The 19,771-nt window shown below is 39.2% G+C and overlaps 2 protein-coding genes across 2 annotated transcripts; one reads left to right on the forward strand and one right to left on the reverse strand.

Moving 5' to 3' along the window:
* The first annotated feature begins 3,576 nt into the window (after nt 1-3,576).
* On the forward strand, nt 3,577-6,753 carry LOC143892999 (vesicle-associated protein 4-1-like). Its single transcript, XM_077397925.1, has 7 exons — nt 3,577-4,129; nt 5,011-5,084; nt 5,422-5,503; nt 5,639-5,757; nt 6,118-6,195; nt 6,284-6,403; nt 6,490-6,753. Exons 1-7 carry the CDS (start codon nt 3,871-3,873, stop codon nt 6,550-6,552), a joined length of 795 nt encoding a protein of 264 aa, XP_077254040.1. The 5' UTR covers nt 3,577-3,870; the 3' UTR covers nt 6,553-6,753.
* A 7,899-nt stretch (nt 6,754-14,652) lies between these two features.
* Nucleotides 14,653-19,504, reverse strand: LOC143893000 (uncharacterized). The gene is made up of 2 exons (XM_077397926.1): nt 18,888-19,504; nt 14,653-15,213 (listed from the first exon to the last, which is right to left on the reverse strand). Exons 1-2 carry the CDS (start codon nt 19,317-19,319, stop codon nt 14,854-14,856), a joined length of 792 nt encoding a protein of 263 aa, XP_077254041.1. The 5' UTR covers nt 19,320-19,504; the 3' UTR covers nt 14,653-14,853.
* Nucleotides 19,505-19,771: the final 267 nt, after the last annotated feature.

Consider the following 19,771-nt stretch of genomic DNA (forward strand, 5'->3'; position numbering starts at 1 on the left):
ATCTGTAGTATATAATATAATAGAGGAATGATAGATACAAGGGAGCCTTTGCATAAAGAGCTAAAAAAACGGCTCTTGAGTGGATCCACATCATCAAAGGTAATAGATTTTACTTTTTCAACCAATTTAAAATTGTAACTGAAAATGACATGGATCCAATTAAGAGCCCTTTTGCGGCTCTTTATGCAGGGGCTCCTGATGCAGAACGTGCGGCGTGGATCAAATCTTTTATTTTTTTTATCTTCCATTTTCGTAATTTTATTTTTAGTATTTTTTTTTTGTCAAAACTTGTTTATTTAGCTTAATTTTGGTATTTTTAGAAAGGTTTTTCGATTACCTATCTAAAGAGCCCAAGATTATGCGATTTGGACTTGATCTTACCAAGTTATGGTCATTTTTTGTGTTCCAGATATCATCTTTCACGATTAGTTATCTTATACATATTAAGTTTACTAGGGATTTGCTAGGGTCCATCGCAGAAGGCATTCTGCAGCTGGTTTGTTGCATGTCAGACTAACCACCTCATCAATGAAGACAATAGCATTTGTCTCCATGCACAAGGTGCACGTCAGACCAGCCCCGAAATGCCTTTTGCTATGGACGCTAGAAATTCCCAGTTTACTATAATCGTTAAGCTCTATCTTTATTTTTACCTCATAAAAATTTAGTCATAAAAGTACTTATTTTCTAGGATTTTAATTAGTTGTATCGTTTTTTTTTCACTGTTATGGCTGATTTGGAAATCTAAGGATTTGATCCATGTCCGAATCTGAACTGTGAATGTGAGAAATCCAAATCTAAATCTTGCGAGTATCCAAACGTGGCCTTATTGACATGTTCCGAATTTTAACAACCAATGAGAAAAAATTAGTTTTCCACTATTCTGTTTAAGAGTTGTTGCGCTTGTTATTTTCTTCGTCATTCCGTGGACTCTGTCAATGTTTCCATCATCCTGGTGTGGAGATTCTCACTTGTGCGAGTGACAAGCAATGTGCTGAATAGGGCTTCCATTTCTTTCAGCCCTCCTTTCTCGCTTATTCTCAAAAACCAAGAGTAGATTTAACTACAACTAATAAATGGGCATTCACTCATTTCTAAATCAAGTCATAAATAAATCTCAAAGCTTGTTTTATCTCCTAGCTTACCAATACCTACCAGAGTGGAAACCTAAGATGTCAATTTCGCTTGGTTTCTTTTCTTTTCGGCCGAAACAATGAACCTATTTGGTTATCGAGAGCAACATGGTAGTGTCAACATTATAGAGATGGTACATGATAATCGTATTTCTCACATACCATTCCAAAAAAAAAAAACATTTTTCTCATATGAACAACGAGGGCAAAATTTGACAAGCACAATAAATCTAGTAATAGAGGAAGCCTACTAAAAATCGTGATACAATTAGATTTCTTATTGGAAGGAATCCTAGCATTCTCTCCCCATCTATCATCTACTTTTAGTTTTTTGCAATCAATGGTTGTACGATTAGATTCCTTATTGGCACTACTATTGTTTAATAATTGTACAAACTCAGCTTGTCTTTTCCTTTCCTTTTTAATTGCCTCCTCAGAACTTTTTGGGAACTGTGACTACCTTTGACAGCTCTTTATATAAGAAAAGACAAGATGAGTCAGTGCAATTATCAAAACACGGTACGGCCAACATCAGTGTCCTTTTATGAAAGAATTCATTATTTTCTTGGGAGTTTTTTCACCCCCCTGTAGGATTATGCGCCCCCCCCTTTTAACTGATTTATGGTCAGACTTTAACGCTTTTTTGTGTCAGATCACGTTAGAGTGGGTCGCATAATCCTACAGGGAAGTGAAAAAATAATATCCCATTTTCTTTTGTTTTTCATCAAAGTATATATATCTTGTTGGGTTTAGGGTTCTGCCAACAGAAGCTACAACTTGGATTAGGTAGGCCTTAATTTTACTTATGTCATGACTTCACACCATGTGGGTTTGCCTAATGATGTTACACTAAATCAATGGTCATGATCACACACATGTCCCGACGTAGTACCCAGTGATGATTGTTAGGATTGATCATAATAGAGACATTTACTTAATGGCTCTGTTCACTTCTTTTCCCTGGAGCTGCTTTTCCTGGAAAACAGCCTTTTTTTCCCTGACAAGACAGAATTTTTATGTTCGCTTCTTTTTCAGGGAAAACTATTATCAGATGTGGAATTTCTTATTTAAAGGCTAAAAATGACGTGGAAATTGACTTTTTCCCTGTTACTTGAGATTTGCTTTCTGATTAAATATATCGGAAAGAGGCTTTCCATGAAAAATGAAGCCTTTTCCTCTTCATTCCTTTCCCTTCTGCCATGTCACTTGGAAAGGCATTTTCCTTTCCGGGGAAAAGAAGTGAACAGAGCCAATAGGAATGTATGTGAGAGAGAGAGAGAGAGAGAGAGAGAGAGAGAGATGGGCAACTAGTGTGTCAATGGACCCAAACGGCCCAATGGACCATCCCATTAAGAGGACCCAAACAGCCCAATGGACCATCCCATTAAGAACTTAAACGGAAAGATCTATACACATTAACATTACTAGAATCCATGGACACATTTAGGCCATGTTCAATTAAGATCACTACAATCGATTGTAGGTGCCAAACCTATTAATGGACTCAAAATTACATTTAAATTTGAGTCCAATAATCATTTTACCACTCACAATCGATTGTCATAATCATAATCATAAATGAACAAGGCCTTTGGATCACTATCACAGGGTCCAAAGTTATTTATGAGCGCATGGGACAATCATAAATGTGGGACATGAGATGTACGATATCATAACACTCCAAATCCAATCCGATAATGGATTTGAATGGATAATGACTAAGGCCATGCTTGGATATCTCAAGGTTTTGTATTTGGATTTGGATTTGAGTTTTGTATACAAAATACATTAGTCATCCCCATGCTCACGTTGTACGAGGGAGAAGGAGGGAGGGATTTATGGATGCTATTGCAGCAAGGTCGAGGAGCAGTGAGGGTGAAGGTAATTGCCACAAATATTAATTTTCAAATAATGTCTTGCACAACAGATTTGCAAATCGGATATTTTTTTAACTATTGTAGCTGATTTGGAAATCCAAGGATCTGATCGAGTTCGAAATCTCAACTGAAAATGTGAGAAATTCAAATCTAAATCATCCAAACGTAGCCTAAGACATAGGTGAATCCGATCTCGACTGGATATAATGGATTTGAATGGATCATGACTAAGACACATGTGAATCGGATCTGGAGTGGATATGTTGACACCCCTATTGGCAAGGTGGAGGGTCAAGTGCTACTTTCTCATAATGAGTGTTACTACTCTTAATTTTCACTACAATCATTAATTTGGAGAGAGAGAGAGAGAGAGGGTATTAGTGTATTACTCCTTGTAATTTTCACTTAAGTCAGTAATTGGTAGTTACGCAGGTGACCAATCCTCAATACAAAATTTTAAACCCTTCTCCAGACGCCAACTACTAATTCTCGGAGTCAACCACAGCCAACAGTCCAACACAAACCACAAAATACACGGAGAAATGAGAACAACGAAAACAAAAAAATTACGGACGTGAACCCCACATGTTAAATATGATGAATTCCTCATTTAAGATCCGACCTGTCAACCCACCGCCCAACCCTCTCCGAGAGAGAGAGTAAAGTTAAGTTGCCTTCATCATTTCCCAACAGTACAGCGACGTATACAGAGGGAGGGAAAAACCGAAGAGAATAGAGAGGAAAATAGATCTGATAAAATATTGGTTTTTGAGAAATCTGAGAAAGAAATCTTCAAATCTCATCTGCTTTGTTTTGATGGACTGAAAAGTGGATTTCATTGATTTGGATTCGCGATAGAGATGGCTATTGCGGAGGATAAATCCGCCTCTGCTGGTGGTGGTGGGAAGGTTTGGCGTTTTTGTAGGATACCATTTTGGCAGACGGGAGGGAATACTTCTTCGTCTTCTTCTACGCAGAGTCTTCAACAGCACAGTCAAAATCAACAACAAATTGAGGGTTCAAATCCTCAACAGGCCTCTGTTTCTTCTGTTGCAAGGTCGTTTCTGCCCAACCGACGCAGGCTCCGCCTCGATCCCTCAAGCAAGCTCTACTTTCCATGTGAGTTTTGGGATTAGGGTTTTGTGTTGTTGACTTTGTTTTTTGTTTTTCTCTGTTCTCTGTTGTTTGTGGATGAGAGGGTTCTCTGTATGTTCTTCTTTCTTTGTTTTTTTGTTTTTTTGTTTTACTGTGGATTTGTTGATTTTGGATCATTTGTTCAATTTGGAAATCTCTATATTTTGTTTAATTGATTTTTGATATGGGTCCTTTTCTATTTCCCATTGAGCTGTATGGATTCTTAGTAAAACCCTATATATTTTTTTGCTGGGTTTGTTGGCTTCGGATGTTTTAATCGATTTGGGTAATTGTTTCCTCATCATAAATTTGACCACTTACTTTTTCTTATTTCTGCAGATTTCTTTACTATGGATTTTTAATTCCTTTAGCTAATTGGCTTCTCCTTTTTATCCCACACTTTTAGCTTTTGAATTGGGTTATTTTGTTTTCTTTCACCTAACACGATAGGAGCATTCTTTTCTTTTTATAATCCGTTTGTTAGTTTGAATGTTTTAATCGATATTGATTAATGGGTTGACTTTCTATTGTTTCTCCCTTTTGGTTTCTCAACCATACTGGGACTTTCAATGTTTGGGCTAGGGTTCGGTTTGATTTGATTGTTTACAATTATCTATTCTATCTATTTTTGGTGGTATGGTAGGTGTGCAACTTGGGGTTGGGTTCAGTTGAGATTTTGCTAAAAAAAATAATTTTGATCTAAAACAAGCCCAACCTGATTTAAGGTAACAGTTCGAACATAAAACCCCCAAAATCAACCTGAGTTTCACCTCTAGATGGTGAATGGTGGACTTGAGTAGTTTAATTGATTTTTTGTGACTGGGATTTCCTTTTTGCTTGATTAATTCTTTTGTTTTCTGTTGAAGATGAACCTGGTAAACAGGTTAGAAGTGCGATCAGGATTAAAAATACCAGCAGATCTCATCATGTAGCCTTTAAGGTAAGGGAGAACATATATTGGATTAGGTCATTAGGCTATAGTGAATTTTGTATTTAATTTTGTTGTATCATTGTTATTGTTGCTAGAGGAACGCTAGACTCAAAGGCGCCCTTGCAAAAAAGGGGTAAAGCTCTCCTCGATTGGTCAAAATCCATTTATGACAGTTATGATCATAATTTTCTGTGTCATCATAAATGGATTTTGACCAATGGGGCGCGCGCTTTACCCCTTTTTGCAAGGGCGACTGCGAGTCTAGCATTCCTCTTGTTGTTATTATCATCTGCATTCTTATCATCTATTTGCATGAGCTGAATCATTTCTCGTCTGCCTTTTTTAGTTTCAAACAACTGCACCCAAAAGCTGTTTTATGCGTCCTCCAGGGGGTGTACTTTCTCCTGGTGAAAGTATTATAGCAACTGGTATAATATGTTTCTGCTTGTTTCATGATATTGTTTATTGGTGCAATTTTCTCTCTCTTTTTTTGTGTAGTAAGTTGATACTCCTGCACTATTTCTTTAAGGCATCTTCTTTTTGTTTTTCTTTTGGATCACTAGTGTTCAAGTTTGTCGAGCAACCAGAAAACAATGAGAAACAAATAGACCAGAAGAGCAAGGTTAAATTTAAGATTGTGAGTTTGAAGGTGAAAGGAGGAATCGAGTATGTACCAGAGCTGGTGAGTCATGCTAAATCAACATTTATTTCTTATTGTTAATGCGTTACCTTGTGCGCACATTATTGTTTTTTAAGGCTTGTTTGGAACCATTTTGTTCCTGATGTATTTTCTTACTGCCATATCCCGTCTGGTATTTTATGTGCAAATTGGGAAGGAGACATCTGTCTGTGTAGTTCCAGACACAGCAACTAGCAAAGCTAATGTGCTGGCATTTCGGTACTTGTCTGACAAAACTATTTAAAAATGGAGTGTCCTTGTTACATAGGGTATTTTGATTAGATGTTATCACCTTCACTGAAGGGAAGTCTTTCTTTAACTTTCCATTCTTACGGAATTTGAAAACTGAACCCTTTTTAACAGTTTGATGAGCAGAAAGAACAGGTAGCAGTTGAGCAAATTCTGCGGGTTGTTTTCTTAGATGCAGATCGCACTAGCCCTGTAAGTAGGCCTTTCAATAGCTGCCGTTGTTAGGGATTTTTCTAGGTTTTAATTTGGCTAACATATTAACTGGATGTGTCTCTATAAGGCAATGGAGAAACTGAAACGCCAGTTGGCTGAGGCTGAAGCTGCACTGGAGGCAAGGAAAAAACCTCCTGAAGACACTGGTCCACGTATTGTTGGTGAAGGACTCGTCATAGATGAATGGGTAAACTAATTTTCTATTATTTTGATTTAGTTGTTGTTGCTTCATTGAAGTTCTGCTTATATTGTTTATATCTGTTTTTCTTTTAGAAGGAACGAAGGGAAAGATACCTTGCTCGGCAACAGGTTGAAGGAGTGGTTGATTCAGTGTAAAGTGCAGTTGCCATTGTTGTAAGCTTCCTTTTGCTTGAATGAAATGATTTTGTTATGTATTGTGGACAAAGAATGTATCATTCTCTATCCCCTTCTGTTTCCAGATTTTCTGGGGTTCGTTTAAAGGTTTATCATGAAAACAATAACGCGTTTTGATGTCAAAAGGTGTGGTATGAAACTTATGGGTTGGAGTTAACTTTATTCAGGCTTGCATCCTACTTGTAGATAATTGAATTTTGTTGATTCTGAATAAAATTGCTTCCCATTGAAGGCATCCAAAAACATTTTAGATGTCTAAGATTTTCGGTGCAAGAGAGATCAGGAATGTCTCCCCAATTACTTTTGTATATCTTTCACGTGGAGAGAGATTTCAGCCCATTGACATCATTGCTGTCTCAAACTCTCAATTAACTGTTGATGGGGTGATTCATTTGATGGGTCATGGCAACAGCATAGGCATTTTTATGTGAATACAGCTCATCAATGCACCTCTCAGCTTCCAATGGGTTTTAAGTTTTTACGCCCTGTCCTGCCTCCTGGTTCTGCCTTTCCGCCTTAAAGAAAAGAGGAAAATTTTGATTTCCTTCCCCCATAGTTGTTTTTTCTGTTACCTTTTCTATTTCTTGTATTTCCTATCTTGTATTTTGGTTTGGAGTTTCGACCATCTCGGTCTTCTCCTTTTCCTCGAAAAGAAAAAGGTTTGCTGACCAATGCTATTTGTAGCCACTTCTTCCTTCAGCCTGTTCTTTTTTGGGTCTATAATTTCAGTCCCATGGGTACACCAACTGGCAGCAATAATCCCATCCTTGTAAAAATGTATTATGTATTGGAAGTTTGGTGTAGTGAAATAGTATTATATAGGCTTGACCGCTCGACTTCGAGAAATTCTGTCTTCAGCACACCCAAGCTTACATACAAAGTGCATGCCGTTTTTTTGTCTATGAATGGTCCTTTTTTTGCAAAATGGCATGGTGTCCATTCTATGTACATCCCAGAGGTTGCTCCATGAGCGCCACCTCACCTCATTTAATTTATCACGCTTATCACATAGAGATGTTTCTCCATGAATCTTCTTGGCTTACCTGCATTCCATTTGAGCTTACTCTAGAGAGGAGAATACACACTTTGTTAAAAAGGTTGGAGATATTTATTCATAAACTAAGGATTTCTCGTAGCTATAGCCATGGTTTGAAAATTCCTTTCTGTTCAAACTTCAAACAATCTGGTTGGTCAATTCAACTTGTTGAAATCTGGCTGAGTTCTACTACTCGATGTGTTAAAAAGCTAAGAAATATTTGACAAAGTACTTTGAAGATGTGCCTAGTGCTGGAGCCATCACATTTTGTAGAAGTCTAAGAGTAATTCAGGAGCTTTAAGTGAGATGAAGCAGCTTAGAACCTCTAAATGCGACAGCTCCTTCACTTTGAGATGTAGTAGCAAATGCAGCACATGAAGTTTTAATGAATAGTTCAGTGGTAATGAATTAAAGGACAACTTGTTATATGTTGAGACAATTAACAAGGTGTGCATTAACCTCTGCCCTTTTTTCTAATAAAGCTTTTGTTATCATTTCAAAAAAGAAAAGGTTAATAAAAACCCGGATATTAACACCTGCACATGAACACTCTGAAGTTTAAGAGCTTAGTTTTCATATATCAATAATTTATTACTTTTGCTTTGAGAAAACTCGCACAAGACATTCCATTAATGCTCCTAATATTAAGATTCATTTCTGATACACTAAGCAATTAGAGTTCATATCACAATTGCGTGTGATTATTTCTGTAAGGTTTGTACTATTTTAGCAAACTCGAAGAAATTTATTGACTTGGTGAGTACTTGAGTGAGTCTTGAATCAATTCAGGTTTCACAGTCATTAAGCCCAGAGTTTTTCAAGTTTTTGAAACCTTGTCACAGCCTTTTCCTTTCATCTTGGGTATCTTTCCGTGCCTATCAATTGTGTTTTCTGCCTATTCCTTGTTTCATCAGTATAATGACCATTACATATCTTGTGACTTTGTATTTGTTGATTGGTAGTGCCGTTATCTTTTTAATGATTATTAAATACTCATCTCTTTTTATTTTGTTGATTAGTAGTAGCCAAGGTTTCAGATTTTGGTTGCTTTGTGTGTTCGGTTGTGATGAAAATGGAAACACTGGAAACATGTCTATTTCAGGTGGAAATTTCGATAGAGCTGTAAAATTATAGAAACATATGCAAATGATTGCAACATTTAAAATGGAACTTCTGGTAGTCGTAGAACAAGCACAAATACACACCCTAAAAAATTATCACATTGGCAAAATATCTACTCATAATGGTGTAACGACATCAAATACATAGTGACATGTGCTGTCATGCATATGCATGTTTGATAATTTAGTAAATATCATATTTTACATGCAATTCATATGAATATTATGGGGGCGAGGTTTCTGAGGTATCGCGCAGCCAGAGCAAGCCACTATAAAACACCATCTCCCATGTTGTGTGACTCATCCTATGCATTCATTACATAGGACCTCACATGGATAGGGTGTTCCTAAGAAACCATCTCCATACCATAACCCTAACCATAGCCATAACCATAATCCTACCTATAACCTACAGAATGAATGGGTTGGACGACTCAAGCAACTATGGGAGATGGTGTATTTAGAGGGCTGCTCAGGGTGAGCGATACCTCATAAACCTTTTCCCTAAATATTTATACACAATACATATATTACATTTCACATGCAATTCATATAAATATAATGGGATTTGCTAGGATCCATTGCAAAAGGCATTTCGTGGAATGGCTGTTGCATGAAAGTCTGAGAGAGCAGCCAGCTCATGAATAATGATGAAATCTGTTGAAAAGTGAGCCTATGTGGCTTCTCTCTCATGCAACAGATGTTCCAAGAAATGGCTTGTGCGATGGTTTCTAGCAAATCCCAAATATAATTATGTTACATTTAACCCTTCCCAGACCCCGCAACGGCAGGAGCCTCGTGCACCGGGCTGACCTTTTTTAAAATTTTTGAGTGGTACACTATGCATTTTAGGTTTCACTCTGCATTTCAGTTTCAGTATGTGCTTCGGTGGGGATGAAAATGGCAACATTCCAGTAGTTTGGTTCCGGTAGAAATGTAAAACTATGGTAGTGACAATTTATTAATATTGGGTTTGAAAAATTAAATCAAACTCACTAATTTAAATGGCTATATAGGCAATACTGGGGTTTTGATGACTTCACTGCTGAATTGTTCATTCTTTCTGTTTCCTTTCTCCTATGGTAATGCATGCTCAGGAAGTAAAATTGACAACTTAATCTTACTGATATTTTTAGATTAATGACCCCTTTGATATATAAATACTGGCAATTCGAAAAACAAAAAAACAAATCAGGTACATTTGTAGTCTAAAGGAATAAGAAGCAGAACGGTTCTAAGTGAGGAGATTAACTAATTTTTAAACATGTTGTATAAAGAATTATTGCAGCCAGGACTGTTGTGAACGTTCATTGGATCATGGCAAACAGTATAATTTCTGTGTCATGAGATTTTTGTTGCTGCTCATGGTATTTTTACATATTTAACACATGCATGCATCAATGCCAAAATCTAACATGCATGCTATGTAATATTCCAGCAGTTTTTGGTTAGTTTATGTTGCTCTGGCCACAAGTAGAAGCTAGCTATCTGTACCAATATTATCTGTTCTGCTTAGTAGATGTGGTTGTGATAGAAGAGCACAATTCTGCATGAACTCACATAAAGTACACAGGCAGCTTGGTTGAGTTTCATGATTGAATCTTTGTTTGCATACTAGAAACTAACTATACATTACCATGGGGACCAAAAATGAAATCAGGCTCCTTGCTTACATCAGGATGTGCAGTTGGCTATTCAATAATTCCCATGTTTGGGCCAAGGTTTGGAGATTGTCTTCTAAATTCACTACCCCATAGTTACAATGCCCAGGTTTGGTCTAGGGAATGATAGGAATTGCATGTTATGAAGCACTTTCTGTATTACAAAATCAAATAATCATTGCATAGAGTGCTTGTTACTGATGTTCTTACTATTAAAATAGTAAAATTCATAGGAAGCCAAGTCAGTTTGAGCATAGAGACATTAAATATAGATTAGAATTGTGTACTACAGAGGTTTTGGAGGTGTAGAGGTAGAGAGGTGGCCGTGGTCCTGATTGGTGGCTTTTATTGGTCTCCTTGGGGTGCCTCTTGATTTCTGCAACCTTTGGACAAAAAAAATAGCTTGCTGGGTTGCTCATGGGTAAAAGTCTAGAATGAGCTTGTTATGGCTTTTCTGCCTCTATCATGGAGGGTGCTTATTCCAATGTTTACTAAATAGAAAAAAGGTGGGATTAAGTGAACTGATTAGAATGTTTGCACAGCCAAGAACCAGATTTTTCAATGTCTTAATATATTCCACATCACCCAAACTAATCGTGCAGATGTTCGATTATTTCCATTGCCAGTTATTGAAGAACCTCTTTTGTTCAATTTGTGGACTTTGAAAATGATTTGATCTTTGGTGTTGAATAGAAATTGAGATTTAATTTTGGATGTTTCTGGTAAAATGAGTGGTGGTCGACAATTGGGTACTTTCAAAGGGCGACTTCCCTTTGTTGTTCTAATGGAATCATCGTTGGTCTTTGTGGAGAATTTGGGTGTTTGATGACTTGGGTGTTTGATTCCTTCCATTAAAACACTAGTCAGCCTTTTTGTTTGGGCTTGAAGAATAATAGTATTTGCAATGTAGGACCAAAATCTTGGGACACACATCTATCTGGTGATGATTGACTGGTTTGAATTTTTCTTGTGGGCACATTTTCTAGTGCATGATTTACAATCTAAGTAGTTGAGCGCCAGATAAATGCCTGGGTCCCATGATGCTGAGATGCCTACAAAATTCTTGGTCGAATTGGTATAGCAGAAACTACACCAATAGTGTAAATCAGTCCAAATGTGCGTGGAGAGAGTATCCTGGTCCACCCCTTGCAGTGTAAAAAGGGCAGTTCATAAATAAATTGAAGGGGGGTGACCCGGGGAAGAAAGGGGGACAAATATATCACTTAATTGAATAATATTCTTCCACCCCTCCTTTGCCACCACAACCTCCCTGCCTCCTTTGCTGCGTCAACCACCACGTCTGCCACCGCCTCCCCTTAAAAGGTAGCTTTCAAGGGTGAGAATGTGAGATCCAACAAGTGGTATCAGAGTTGCGTGGTAACCCCTGTGTGCCTTCTAAGATTGTGAAAATTCCTGTGAAAATTCCTTGGAGAAGATCTCGGTAACCCTTGTGTAGCCTCGAGGATGGAAGAAATCCCTTGGGATGGAGAGTGACGTTGCTTCTGTGTTGTTGGGAAGATTGTTGGGCGGGGCTTCCACGTGAAAGCAAAGATCCCACATTGGAAAAGTGGATGGATGTGGATGACTTCGGTGCCCTCCAGTTAACGGCTACCTTTCAAGGGTGAGTTATACCTGGTCCCAACATTTCTAAGATGAGTTGAAAGCAAACACGGTAGTATAAGATTTGTTTAATTAGGAGGAGAATCTTATTTAGTTAGTTATTAATCAGGTTAATGGAATATCAGCAGTGATCAGGATACGTTTTGTGCCATTCAAAATAATAATAATAAAAAGGATACGTTTTGTGGTCCCCTGAACTTAATTTAATGCTCCTCTCTCTCTCTCTCTCTCTCTGTCACGTTGAAATGAAATTGATAGGTAGACACTCTTTGCTAATGCTAGGGTTTATTAATTCAATGCTAAGGAAGAGGTAGGATAAAAGCTAGGATATTTTCTCCGTAGACACTTGGATGATGTGGGCTGAAGCTAGTAGACAAGTTCAAGTGGTTCTCTTTTTACCCATAAGAAACTCTTCTAGAGAGTGGATATTGTACTTTAATCATGTACTAAATCAAGTGGAATGTGTACCCATGCAAGGGTTGCTTCCTTTTCTTTTATTCTCATCATAGTTGAGCCATTCCTCTGCATTAGAATGTGAAAAAAAAATCTTTAAGGGGCCGTTTGGATACACAGACTTTAGAATCTAAGTTTTTACTTTGAAAACAGTGTAAAAGAGGGTCATGATCTGCTGCTCCCGGCAGTGTTTCTTAGATTTTAAGTAAGAAAACCTGAACTACTCCGGCACCTGAACTACTCCTATCATATTTACATAATGAACTACTGCAAAGAGTGGGAATTTGACCCCTAATAATTAAAAAACAAAGAGAGATGAAAAAACAAGAAACCCATTAAATCTGAGGGGTTTCTAGAAAAACCCATAGTCCTAAATAAAAACTGGCGATTGTTAACGCAATAGAGAGTCCTAAATTTTTTTAAAAAGCATGAAATTAGGAAAACAAGCCGGAATAGAAAATCGATACAGATTCTCTGTTTTTCTTTGCATCTTTTGTTTGTGGGTGGCAAAAGCTAGCTGGGGGACTGTCAGCGTCAGCCTGAATACTGGAACCCCATCCTATCCTGCTGTAGCCTGTAGCCTGTAGCCTGAATAGCTGTGCCTTTGCTCAATTGCGCCATGAGTGGATGATGATCCGCAGCATACTGTTTCTCTAATCCAATCTCCACATTACACGTGTAGGGTCTAGATTGGTGCAAAGCCACATCCGATCACTTTTGTCTCTTTGGTAAGGTTATAAGTGGTTATTTTAGGAAAAGAAAAATCTAAAAAAGCCAAGAGAATAATATAGGAGCGGGCCCACCCCTAGAGAAGGTGTCTTGGGAGAGGTAAGATGAGTCATGAAGAGTGAAGATAAGCTCGCCACCTGTTTCCATCCATATCGCAACACGACAAAAACTACTTAATTTCATTCATTCATACCCATCTCTTTTTCTCGTTTTTGATTTTATCGTAGAAAACGATGCCCATATCGACGTGGCTAGATGGACGGACAGATCTTTATTCATGGCCCCTCTAAACGACAGATAAATAGTTTGGATCTTTGATCGACTAGGCCCCACTTTTCTCAATACTACTAATCTTCGCCCACTCAGGGGCTGACTCTGGCAACAAAAGGGTATCACTTCCCATCAACAAATTTATATCTCAGAAGAACTTACAATCAATTCCGACAAATTGACGATCAACACGCTCTGTCGATTTCTCGGATATGGACAAACCACCATCCCTACGATACTGACAGAACCAACACTGGTTTATAAAACCGGTTTTCACAAAACCACTTATACACCGCATCGGTTCCTATATAGATAATATCGTGGCTCTATTACATCTTCTCCTGAATTTAGTACCTTCATCTTGCCGGAATTTAACATCGGATTTCCGAAATTTGGCTAACGGCCGGGGGAAAAAAAAGAAGAAGATGAGTTATCTGAGCAGGCTTTGGATGGCAACCAGTGTGGCGGTGGTGCAAGGCAACACAGATCAGGGATTCAATTGGAATTCCGGCTTTTCTTCTCTTCAATTGAGTAAAAAGCGGCTCTGCGCCGGGTTTCTGCCGTTTTCGGGGATCTCCGGCTCGGATTTCGGTCAATTTCTCGGGAGCACGAGAGGCGATAAGAGGAAGCAGGTTGACGAATCGCTGCAGAAGGTCATGTACATGAGTTGTTGGGGACAGAGTTAGGATACATCGGCCGGCAATCGGAGGTTGAAAGAGGGGGGTATGCTTTCGAGGAACTTTGAGGGTTGGAACAGAGTAATAAGAAGATGAAGGCCAAAAACAGGTCTGCCGAGACCCGAAATTCTGGAGTGTAGGTATGTGAGACGTGGCGTTGGGAATCATAGAGTTCTGGACTGGAATGAAATTGTTGGGAAGAAGGGAGGGTTGAATTGTAATTAACACAAGTTGTTTTGTTGCTTTTCCGTGTGTAAAACTTTTTGTAATTGTAATATATGGTTGCGGAATAAAATGAGATCTGTTGGTTTCTTCTTAGAGTTGAGCTTTACTAGCAATTTAGCTCTGCTTTTCCTAGATCTGAAGATTAGGGTAAACGGGGTTTGCATTTTCTATTGTTAGGGTTTTAGATTGTTGAGCGTCGGAAGTCCTTCATCCAAATCCAATGACTTGAAGCACAACAATCACTTCTCCAGTGGTGGAAATCGGACCGATTTTCTAGAAAATCAAAACTCTTAAATCGTATTTTCATTCCAAATTCTAAAAGCAAGAACAGAAAATCCCCCCGTCTCCCCTCACTTCATCATAAAACATCCCAAAAAAGGAAAAGGAGGAAGAAAACTACAGAATACCCTCCAACCCAAGCAAAGCCCTGTACAAAATAGTCCGCAAAAAAGAAAAAAAGAGTGTAGTGTTCAAAGATTTTGAGGCAACTGGAATTGTTGGGATCCGAACGAGTGTAAGGACCGGTTTTGGACGAAAACCACAGCACCGGACTTGCTGCTGTTGAATCCGGGCCATAGAGAGAAGTTAACGGACCCCGTTACCGTTTTCCTGGCGGGTATGTCTTTGAGTGTGCACAGCTTCTCCAGCTTCCGAACCACGAAATCGTTGGTAAGAACACGCCCTCGATTCTCACCCGCTGTGCAGTCAGTCACGAGCCCGTTCTCGTAGAGTGCGACCATGACGTCCGCGCCATGACTGTCCACTTTGGTTCTCAGGGCTCCCGTTAGACAGACCTGGAGAGAGTCCGGTGAAGGTCGTTGGAAAGTCGCCTGTTACACAGTAGGGGTGAAAAATATCAAAATGATGAGGATGTTTGATGGAACTATCATAACCGTCGGATGAAAACAAGAGGCAAAGTTCCACTAAAACCAACCGTCGAGCTGATTGGATGATTAAGATCATTAGAACTAAGTTGGGCTTAAATTGAGCTGATATTCGCACACGTGCAAGAAAGTAAGTTTTATGCGACGCATGAAATGTACGTTCGGATGAACCAAGATCGTGCCGGCTGCTTCATGAATCATGATGTTTTACAAGGTCAACGGTCTTATCTCACAAACATGCCTCCATATGCCCCATCGTAGGAACTTACCTTTTTAACATTGATGGTAAAAGTAAATTCTTCTTTAATCGGATTTGCTGGGGAATTTCGTGAAAAGGCATTTCCCGGCTCACTTTTGCATGAGAGATCAGGAAGGTTCACTTTTCAGCAGATTTTGTCTTATTCATTTAATTAATCTGAGACGGTTGTGTGATTCATTTTTTAAGCAGATTTTGTCTTATTCATTTAATTAATCTGAGGTGGCTGTTCTCTCATGCAGCAGCCACACTGGCTCAGATTTTTGACTTATTCATTCAGAGTTTGCCAAATATACAACATAGGGCAGTTATAAATGACCCCCTAATATCTTAAATCGACCCCATCCATCCATCCATTTCTTTCTCTCTCTCTCTCTCTCTCTCTCTCTATATATATATATATATATATATATATATATATATATAGGGAACGTTTTCTGCGCAATACCTTAGATAAGTTATCTGAGCAAGAGCTCAAAAAATCATGTGGGTTCACATTGTTTGGATGATCCAAAGCATTCATTTGATAGGCCCTTACATAGATAGGGTGAGCCCAAAAAATGAGCTCCATAGGATCATCCTAACCCTTCGATTTTTTGAGGTTAAAAATGAACGGATTTGTGGAGGTTTATACCCATCCACTTTAACCTCCACAAATCGAAGGGTTAGGATAATCTTGTGGAGCAGATTTTTTGTGCACACTCTATCTATCTTTGGACTATCCAAATGAATGCTTTAGATCATCCAAACAATGTGGGCCCATATATATATATATATATATATATATATATATATATATATATATATATATATATGAGAAAACTGTTGGTGAGCTTAAGCTCACCAAACTTATGATGAGCTAGCTTGCCCAATCACATGGGTCCCACATTTTGTGGAGTGATCCAAACCATTCATTTGCAAGGCCTTATCATAGATAGGGGGTGTACCAAAAATCAACTCCATAGGATCATCCTAACCCCTCCATTTGTGGAGGACAAAAATGGGGCAAATTTGTGTCTGTCCATTTTTGTCCTCCACAAATGGAGGGGTTAGGATGATCCTATGGAACTGATTTTTGGTACACCCCCCATCTATGTATGTAAGGGACTTTTAAATGAATGGTTTGGATCATCCTAACAAAGTGGGCTCCCATGTGATTAGGCAAGCTAGCTCACCATAAGTTTAGCAGTTTCCTATATATATATATATATATATATATATATATATGTGTGTGTGTGTGGGCGCGCGCGCGCTGCCCTATATGGGGTCGATTTAAGATATATGGAGTCCCCTGCAGCATAATGTTGAGGAGGAATGCTAGATTGCTAGACTCATAGGAAGCCTTGCAAAAAAGAGGGTAAAATTATAGGGAGATCGTATTTTCACCCCCTGCAGTACGCATGCGCCCCCTTATAATGCATGCGCCCCCTTATAATGTGATTTGCCGAGAACACTAAACACATCACATTGAAAGGCAGGCGCAGGCGCATGAAATATCACCGCAGAAATTATATCTCCACATAGATGTCGAGATTGAGACAGCCATAGACAAACCAGAATAGTCTAATAATGGAAAAAACGACATGAGTTTGTACAATTATTAAAGGGAAATGATTTCGGCACTTCAGTGTTTTGATAAATATGCGCGGTTTTTGTTTCTCAAAAAGCGCTTAAAAGTTAAAACCCTTTCAATACTACACGGTAAACAAGTGAGCGCATGTTTATCAAAACATTGGAGCGCTGAAATCATTTCAATCATTAAATCATGCTAATATCACTAGCCTAAGTTCATTATATACCGGGATAGATAACATGGCAATATCAGTGGCCCGAGTTTAATACATACCGGTTTAGATCGCATCCTATCGGACTCAAAAATATATTATCGATAAATAAGTAAAAACATTATGATCGTAACAGTTAGGTTAGGCTTAGGTAAGGTACAGCTAAGGGACAGTAACTTGCCACCAACCTCAGTTGAAACGTCAAAATTAGCTTAAAACAATTGAGAGGCCAACTTTCCAACAAGAAAAGACGAATAAATAATAAAAATAAGGGAAAAATACACTTAGACCCCATATGGTTTCTGACACATTCAACTTAACCCCTAAAGTTTAAAAAGTTACAAGTAGACCTCCTGTGGTTTTATTGGGTTTTTTTAACTGGACGGAGCTGACGGTGTGGGGAAAAAGACCAAAATGCCCTGGTCTTCCCCAACCGTAAATTAGGGTTTTCATACTTGAAAAGTAAAAATTGGGGTTTGATTCAAACCCTGGTTTATTTGTCTTCATTCACATAATTATAATGATTTGCACAAAAACCCTTATGTTTTAGGGCTTTATTTTTTATTTTTATCAAAGTTCTTTCTTTTTCTTGAAATGTGGGTTTAATGTAGCCATGGGGTGGGGTTCGATGGTCTGTGCTGGAGGTGATGGCGGTGGCCGGAGATGGCGAGGTGGCCGAAGGTGGCGATGAAAGCGGTAGCCGAAGGGGCGGCGGTGTGAAATGGCGTAACTGTAATCCCTCTGCAAATGAGGGTATTTCTGTCCTCAAAATATTAACTATGGTTAGTTTTAGTCTTTCCGTCAGGTCAGGTTAAACTAACGGACAGTTGACGGAGGGGGTGTACTTGTCACGCTCTGAAACCACACTGCTTGTAACTTTTAAAACTTGTGGGGTTAACAGGGGTCTAAGTGTATTTTTCCCTAAAAATAATAGAGTCAAGGAGCCAATTCAGAAATTGCAGAAATAGGAGTTCTAAAAAGGTTTGCGGAGGTAGATTTTCGTGTCTTTTCTTTTTTTTGAAAAAAATATACAGGGTGCCCAGAGCTTGTTTACGTTACGTTGGCTTATTTATTCCGTGGGACTGTATTTTCTAAAAATACATGCACCTACGTGCAGATACCATATAATAAAAACTCACAAAATTAGAATAGAAGTGTGGAGATTTTGTAAGATGTTTATTTGTGCGTATTTTTCAAAATGTATTGGGATGCCCACCTTGTTCGAAGATCCAAACCATTCCTTTGGATTGCTCCAAGGTTGGGGAGGGGTGGTCTATGATCCTTACCCTCCGATCGTCACATTATAGTATCAAAAGATTAGGATCTTAGGATCATCCTTTAGAGATGATTAATGGGGATCCACCTATTTAAGCTGGGGGCGAGGCGAATGAGTGGATTTGGCTCGCTTGTGCCACGTGTATGTCATCAGTTTCCCTATCCGACCCCACTAACCATTTATTTTACGCGTGTCTTTCTCTTTGGCCATGGTCGCGCTCAATAAGATCAACGGTCTCGATTGTACATAGATTCTTCTGTGGGATGTTATAAAAAATGAGGGTGTTTATTGATATTTAACGAACCTGGAAGGTGGGAGCGGGTAAGCGAGTGGCGGATCGGACGGTGGAGAGGAGCGCATCTTCATCGGTGCCCAAGCACTGGGAGCGGCCCTGGACCACAACCTGGGGCGTGTACAACGTGTCGAGACGCAGAGCCTCCACGAAGGCTTTCTGTCGAACGGTCCACATGCTCGATCCAAAAGGATCCTTCCACCCCAGATAATCCCAATAGTCCACGTGGTATGTCAGCACAATCACCGGAATCTCCAGCTCAAAATCTCCCCTCTCAAGCCGTGACAAGAGGAGCTCCGCCGCGGGCGAGGTGGTGCAGCCCTGCGATGAGAACAGCTCCACCAAAACGGCTCCTCCCCGCCGCTGGTCCTCCACCGTCTGATCGGTGGTCCCGTTTTCCGGCGATAGTTTCTTGCCGAAACACGAGAAGAGACGGGGCGCCATCGCCGGAGAAACGGTGGTGGTGGGTCAGATGAAGGGAGAATGTCACAGAGAGGGATTTGGGATTTTGCAAAGGAAGGGAGAGTTTATTTATTTATTATTTTTTAAAGGTAATGGGAGTGGAGGAGAGAGAAAGGTGGCGAGGGAAAGGAGGCGACCTAGGACGAGTATACAAACAACGGCCTGAACGCTTCTCTTTTTATATGAATCTTTGTGTTTGATCTTTTTTTTTTTTTAAACCTCAGACCGCCCCCTTTGGTGTAAAAGTGTGGTGATAAATACACTAGAGGGGCTGTTCTGAGTAAAAGAAGGGGACGAATATGTAACCTTCCAATTTTTTTTTCTGTTTTTTGTTTATTGTGAACGTGGCGAGATCTAACGGGAGGATGGGTCGAAATCGCTTCCCGTGGGTTCTTTCGTGACCGACACGCACCGTGGGCGGTGGAGGGCAATCT

Source organism: Tasmannia lanceolata, unplaced genomic scaffold, assembly GCF_043159265.1.
Source record: "Tasmannia lanceolata isolate RefF3 unplaced genomic scaffold, GAP_Taslan_0.1 ptg000015l, whole genome shotgun sequence".
Lineage (NCBI taxonomy): Eukaryota > Viridiplantae > Streptophyta > Magnoliopsida > Canellales > Winteraceae > Tasmannia > Tasmannia lanceolata.

Bases quoted from the DNA above. Each gene is read 5' to 3' on its own strand.
- LOC143892999 (XM_077397925.1), top strand. From the start codon at position 3,871: ATGGCTATTGCGGAGGATAAATCCGCCTCTGCTGGTGGTGGTGGGAAG. The intron at 5,085-5,421 runs GTAAGGGAGAAC...TGCCTTTTTTAG, and splicing joins CTCATCATGTAGCCTTTAAG to TTTCAAACAACTGCACCCAA. The intron at 5,504-5,638 runs GTATAATATGTT...TTGGATCACTAG, and splicing joins TGAAAGTATTATAGCAACTG to TGTTCAAGTTTGTCGAGCAA.
- LOC143893000 (XM_077397926.1), bottom strand. From the start codon at position 19,319: ATGGCGCCCCGTCTCTTCTCGTGTTTCGGCAAGAAACTATCGCCGGAA. The intron at 15,214-18,887 runs GTTCGTTAAATA...ACTGTGTAACAG, and splicing joins TACCCGCTCCCACCTTCCAG to GCGACTTTCCAACGACCTTC.